General features: G+C 35.8%; 1 protein-coding gene across 1 annotated transcript; it reads right to left on the reverse strand.

Annotated features, from left to right (window-relative positions):
• Positions 1-2080: 2080 nt before the first annotated feature.
• On the reverse strand, positions 2081-5162 carry LOC115722640 (probable aldo-keto reductase 2). The gene is made up of 5 exons (XM_030651900.2): positions 4574-5162; positions 4253-4450; positions 3075-3247; positions 2884-2986; positions 2081-2609 (listed from the first exon to the last, which is right to left on the reverse strand). Exons 1-5 carry the CDS (start codon positions 4787-4789, stop codon positions 2271-2273), a joined length of 1029 nt encoding a protein of 342 aa, XP_030507760.2. The 5' UTR covers positions 4790-5162; the 3' UTR covers positions 2081-2270.
• Between the last annotated feature and the right edge of the window lie 1690 nt (positions 5163-6852).

Consider the following 6852-nt stretch of genomic DNA (forward strand, 5'->3'; position numbering starts at 1 on the left):
CTGTCCTTGGCTATATCCAACAATTGGAGTGTGGTTCAGCTCGATGTTAGTAACACTTTTCTGCATGGCACCAGTTTTCATGTGTCAACCAACTGGCTTTGAGGATACTACCAATCCCACACATGTATGAAAATTGAATAAGGCCATTTATGGCCTTAAACAGGCTCCACGGGCTTGGAACGAAAAGCTTCGAAATACCTTGCTGCCATGGGGTTTTAAAGACTCTAAAGCAGATGTTTCTTTGTTTGTGTATGGAGCTGGCTCAAATCTCATTATCTTACTTGTCTATGTTGATGACATCTTGATAATTGGGCCCAACTCCTTTCTTTTTTCTCAACTTGTTACTGATCTTAACAAGACATTTAGTTTAAAAGACTTGGGACAGGTTCATTATTTCCTAGGGGTAGAGATTTATAGAGATAAAACTGGTATGTATTTATCTCAAACGAAGTATATTACAAATCTGTGAAGTTAAAATGGAAGGTGCCAAACCATGTCCGAATCCAACTAGTGCTGCTGTAAAGTTGTCGCTAACTGAAGGAGAACTGTTTGAAGACATTACTCTGTATCGAAGTACTTTAGGGGCACTTCAATACTTGTCTCTCACACGGCCTGATGTGGCCTACATTGTTAACAAACTAAGATAATTTTTAAAAGCTCCTACACACTTACATTGGGAAGCATGTAAAAAGCTACTTTGGTACCTTAAGGGCACAATTAGAGAGGGTATTCATCTTACACCTACATCTGAATTGACTCTCAAGGCATACTCAGATGCTGACTGGGCAAGCTGTGTAGATGATAGACGCTCTACGGGAGGTTATTTGGTATTCTTAGGGGGTAATCCAATCAGCTGGTCAGCAAAGAAACAACATGTTGTGGCTCGATCTAGCACCGAGAGTGAGTTTCGAGCCTTGGAAAATGCTGCTGCTGAGTTAATGTGGATCCAGTCTCTACTACAAGAATTACATGTCCCTGTTCTTCACAGCACTGTCATTTGGGTTGATAATCAAAGCGCAACAGCATTGGCAGCCAATCCAGTTTTTCATGCTCGATCTAAACACATCGAGATTGATCTTCACTTTGTGAGGGATCAAATTGTCAACAAAAAATTGGCTGTTCATTATGTCCCAGCTCATGATCAAGCTGCGGATGTTCTCACGAAAGCTCTCACAACATAACGTTTTCTCTATTTGAAATCCAAACTAAAAAATGGTGTCCACACCATTTCGTTTGCGGGGGGATGTTTATGAAAAACAAGATTCAAGTTCTATTATTAGTTGTTAGTTACATAACAAAATTCAATTAGTTGTTATTTGTTTTTCTTGCTTTTTATCTTGCTGTAAAAAAAGTACTCTGTACTCTATAAATATTCTGTATTTTTATTCTATTGTAAATGAAGCTTTTCATTTTCTGTTTTCATCTTCGTCTCTCTCTTCCTCTCTCTCTCAAAATTCATCTCTGAATTTTACATATATGTTGTGTCTGCGACTACTGTTGTGGATTATGACAGAAGACAAAGTTTTGGAAGTTGAGATTGAGAGAGAAAAATAGGGAAACACATCGAGAAATTTGTAAGGGAAATGAGAGGAGAGTTTTGAGGCTCGAGTGTTTGTTCAAGAACTCTATTGCAAAATGAATATTGGTTCTTACTTGAGATTTAATGATCAAAGTAGTGTTTAGACTGAAGCTTCCACGATCATTGGTTGTTACAGATTCTTCATCATAGTGGAGCCACGGAGACCGATTTGATATTGGTTGAACAAGTATAAATCAGGTGGTATTCTTTACTTGTTTGAACATTTGTTTTCATTGTTTTGACAGAGTCTTTGTTGTTTTATTCTATGATATTGTTCCAACATTGATCTTGTTTGTTTCAACATTCAAGTTGATTGAATCTGTTTGTGATAGTATCAGATTACAAACCTTTCTTTTAGAGAGAAAAGGATTAGAAATATTAGCAAAAACAGTGCCCAAAGCTATCCATAACTCTGACTCTCTTAAGGCCTCAAAGGAGTTTCCTCTCTCAAATAACCCCAGAAAATTAACAAAAATAAAATACATAATTTTACACTGGGAATACAAAATCTCATAAGGCCACTTTATTCTCTAAAATAAACATGAAAGTTCAAAAACTTTACAAATAGGTAAGACAAAAGCTTGATACTCGCTTGGCAGAAAACTAATTATTCTGTAATATACTCTAGACATGTTCACAAATGTCACTGATTTAGAAGGCAATACAATATGAGATGGGAAAGGACATGTTCTCACTTGGTTTTCCATGAAGATAGGGGTGGAGTTTCAGACTCCTTCCAAGTTCCTGCGGAAAACCCGTACCTGTCACCCTTTACAGCGTCTGCTGAAGCGTAAGATTCAAGCTCAGCCATTTCCGCTGGTGTCAATTTCACTGATAAGGCTCCAATATTTTGGTTGAAATTTTCAATCTTGGTAGTTCCAGGGATGGGAATTACATCATCTCCTTGGTGATGAACCCAGGCCAATGCTAACTGCGCAGGAGTGCACGCCTTTCTGGCTGCCATTTCATTGACTTTCTCGAATATTGTCTTGTTATGTTCAAGATTTTCACCTTGAAACCTTGGAAGATACTGCAAAAAGAAAAAAGAAAGAACAAAAAAACTTAAGCACCTGCATTGAAAATCAACTAAAAAACAATAGTAGATAACATTGCGATTTTGGAAAACAAAAGTAGGAATATCTGTCACAAATAGATTCAGTACCCGAACATGATATTTGCTTACCATGTTCCTACATATGCTATTGCATTAGGCATCACACAATATATAGGTTTCAGACAGAAACTACAAGAATGTACACATGATGTATGCTTGAGTTATATAGTTCTGTGGGCAATCAACAAACCTTACGAGCGTCACTATCATGCAAATTTTCTACAAAGTTCTTTCCAGATGAAAGGAAACCGCGTCCAAGAGGGCTGTATGCAACAATACCAATGCCCAGTTCCCTGATACATACATACAGAAAAGAGGATATTAGATTGTGTTGAATTACTGACCATAAAAGACATACTGATTATTTCCAATAAGCTTTACCTGCATGTAGGAATTATATCTTCCTCAACATCTCTAGACCACAAGGACCATTCAAGCTGCACAGCTGTTATTGGATGAACAGCATGTGCTCTTCTGATTGTTGAAGCTGAGGCCTCTGATAGACCAATGTACTTTATTTTGCCCTCCTCAACAAGTTTCTTCAGCTCCCCAATCTTTTAACAACAAGAGATATAATCAGAAATTTAAAACAGAAAGGCTGCACAAAAGAGCTAAAATGAAAATAAGCAGACACAAGTATAGACTAGTTATGTGATTTTTCTATATCTGCACAGCTTTTATTGGCCAGTATAACAAGAATAAAATTAAAGTATATGCCACGATAGTAGTTTGTAATCCCAATCAATATGTTTAATGAATACGTGAATAGAGAAAGATGGAGAGCTGCTGGCCAACTAAACTAAGGAGGATAATTTCCTTGTCTGCCATGTGTTCAATTGTCTACTGCCTATTTGACAGAAGATACAGGTTTCTGTATTGTAATTTAGTCAAAGAAACATAGTAGCATAAGAAACAAAAGTCATTAGTTTGTAAGCAGCACAAAACTAATAATTTTTAATAGTAACATAAATACCTAATGTTAATAAAAATGTAATTTTCTTCATTTTTTATTAGTATAGTTTTTATTAATATTTTAAATAGGACATATGTAAAATCTAAAGACTTAGATTCTAAATAATTTTTAATAGTAACCTAAGTATCTAATGTTAATAAAAACATAATTTTCTTCAAATTTTTTAGTATAGTTTCTATTAATATTTTAAATAGGACATATGTAAAGTCTAAAGGCTTAGATTCTAAATTATTGAGTTTAGGTGAAAATGCGGTCTGTATTGACGAAATTGAAAAAAATTACATTTGATAAATATTGAGTACGTAGTAAAAAAAATCATTTAGTTTGTATCGGTTACACACAACTTATTTGCAATTCTCTCAATATTTATTTATGCAAACAATGTTTCACTTTCGTTTATCTACGAGAAGCAAAAGCCTTGGAATTGGTTACAACTACCTTAATACCACTATATGAAAATCTATTACTTGACTCATCAGTTCAATTTGACTAATACTTTACATTATTTCTACTCTAAATTATAAGCCATATTTTTAACATAGGAAAGCTCGTACATTTTTGGTACAAAAAGAAAGATGAAACGTACCGTGACTTCAATGGGCAAAGTAGTGTCGATCCGATGCTGGTAATAGAGATCCACACAATCAACTTGGAGCCGCTTCAGGCTGGCCTCGCAGCAGGCTCTAACATACGCCGGATCACCTCGAATCTCCTGCTTGCCGTCGGCAAAGCATATTCCAAACTTGGTTGCTAGCTCAACTTTCTCCCTCACCCCTTGAAGCGCCTAATTACCCAAAAATTAATTTCAATTGAAAATTCAAAAGTCGATCAGTCCAAAAGTCCCAGACGAAAACAGAGGAAAGAATAAATAAAATATGATAGAAGTGAGTAAAAGAAGAGAAGCAACCTTTCCGAGAAGGATTTCGTTAGTGAATGGGCCATACATGTCGGATGTGTCGAGGAAAGTTACGCCAGAATGAATGGCGTGGTGGATGAGAGCAGTCATGTCGGTGTCGGGCTTGGGTGGACCGTAGAAGGCGGACATGCCCATGCATCCCAGGCCCTGAGCCGAGACTTGCAGACCTTGTGAACCCAGCTTAGTCCTTCTCACTACCGTTGCCATTTTTGTTTGATTTTGTTTCAATACAGACAGAGGTTGTAAGCAGAGTTAGAGTAGTGAGTGACTGAATGTTGGTGTGGGCTTCTTTTTTATAAAGATTGTGAACAAAGAAGACAAAGTTAAATCGTAGGATGATCTAAAGTCAGAAGTCTACCATAATACCATTCCATATCTTTAATCATGTTTGCGTCACCTCTTACGTCTTCTGGTTTGGGTCTCTCTCCTACCTGTAAGAGAAGGTTCTCTTTATTGAATTGGAAAAGAATTGTCAGTTTTTTTGGACACTTACGTCTCTTCTACAGAGAAGGTTTTGGAAAAGAAAAGTCAGTTTTTATTTTTATTATACAGCAAGAGAATGTTCTCTTCTTACTTGCATGTAAGTTTCTCTTGTCACCAGTTTAGTTTATAGACTTTTATCCAAAAAAAAAAAAAAAAAAAAAAAAGAAGTTTAGTACTTTTTTTTTCCTCTAAATTAACAAAAATTTCCCTTTAAATGATGGGATATTCTAGAACATCGTCTCTTACTCTCTTAAAAAGGATGTACGGATACATCATTTACTTATTTTGGCATTCGGGACATTTTTTTAATATTCATGTACCTTATAGCTATTTAAGATATTCTACAAATTTTTGAAAAATTCAGAATAATTTATAATATAGAAAATAATGTTCAAACAATCTATTTTATATACGTATAAAATAAAATAGTCACGTGTACAACTTACTATTTGAACGTAGTTTCCGGTGTGTTAATTTTTTTCAAATTTCTTAAAATTTTGCATGATGTCTTCAATAACTCTAATTAACATGACCATGAGAAAAAATTTGACTAAAAAATTATTTCAGATACTAAAACGGATAGAGATATATCGACGAATCCTTTTTAAGGGGGTACATTATAGAATTTTCCTAAATGATTTAAGCGGTCTTGGTAACACTTTTATTTTTTTAATTTTTATTTGTTTTATTTATTTGTTTATTTATTTTTGTTAGAATTCGGGAATAAGGTGAATGAAATTTCATTTAAAAATCAATTGACAATGTCAGGAGTAGCCCATTCATCTTATATATGACAATTTATCTCCACACATTAGTAATGTCGGACTAACTCTAATACACCCTCCTCACGTTTGTGCCTGAAAAATGTAGGTATAAAGAATGACCTTTAAGAGACAACAAGGTCGAACGTGACAACTCCTGGATTGTTACCATTGGAAAGAAAATAAGAATCTTTGAACCAGTGCGATCATCATTGATCTCCTCCATATACTGTAATTCTCACTGTTGAGGAGTCTGTTACATGACAGCTGAATTTCTGTTAAAATAGGTCATTAGTTGGTTAATTAGTTAAGGATTAGTTAGTCCTTTTGTCCTTATTTTTCGGTTCTGTTGGTCTGTAACTTTTGTATATAAAAGCTCATCTCTGTATTGAACTCTTTGAATCAATTCAATAATATTTTCACTTTTGAGAAATCTCTTTTCTTTCTGCTTTCTCAACTTGGTACCAGGCGACCCTTGGTCCTTCCATGGCGACATCCTCTGGAGTTGGTGAGTCGACTAACAACTATGGAGTCCCTACCACCATGTTCTTGCCTCCTCTACGCCTCAATCGCAACAATTACTTCTTCTGGCACTCTCAAGTCCTTCCAGCAATTCGAGCCCATAATCTTGAAGGAATTTTGCTGAATCAAGATCCTCCGCAACAACGAATTCGTCAGCCACCTGAATCAACTACTCTGGTTAGTAACCCTGAATTCGTTCGTTGGCATCGTCTTGATCAATTTCTCCTCTCTTGGCTTTTCTCATCTATTTCTGAATCTATGCTGGGTCATGTTGTAAATTGTGAATCGGCACATGACATTTGGCGCACCCTTGAGCTTCTCTTTGGCACGGCATCTCGAGCTCGAATGATCCATCTCATGAATCAACTTCAGAATACAAAAAAAGGCTCTCTCGCCATTGATGAATATCTTCTAAAAATGAAGAACTTGGCATACGGACTTCGAGCTGCTGGAAATCAAATCACTGAAGAACAGTTGATTCTTTATGTCTTGGCTGGCCTTGGC

Source organism: Cannabis sativa, chromosome 9, assembly GCF_029168945.1.
Source record: "Cannabis sativa cultivar Pink pepper isolate KNU-18-1 chromosome 9, ASM2916894v1, whole genome shotgun sequence".
Lineage (NCBI taxonomy): Eukaryota > Viridiplantae > Streptophyta > Magnoliopsida > Rosales > Cannabaceae > Cannabis > Cannabis sativa.

What these genes read in the sequence shown, in the direction of transcription:
- LOC115722640 (XM_030651900.2), bottom strand. Translation starts at nt 4,789, where the DNA reads ATGGCAACGGTAGTGAGAAGGACTAAGCTGGGTTCACAAGGTCTGCAA. An exon ending in CTTTGCCCATTGAAGTCACG is followed by an intron (nt 3,248 to 4,252) that starts GTACGTTTCATC and finishes TGTTGTTAAAAG; the next exon opens with ATTGGGGAGCTGAAGAAACT. An exon ending in GATATAATTCCTACATGCAG is followed by an intron (nt 2,987 to 3,074) that starts GTAAAGCTTATT and finishes TGTATGTATCAG; the next exon opens with GGAACTGGGCATTGGTATTG.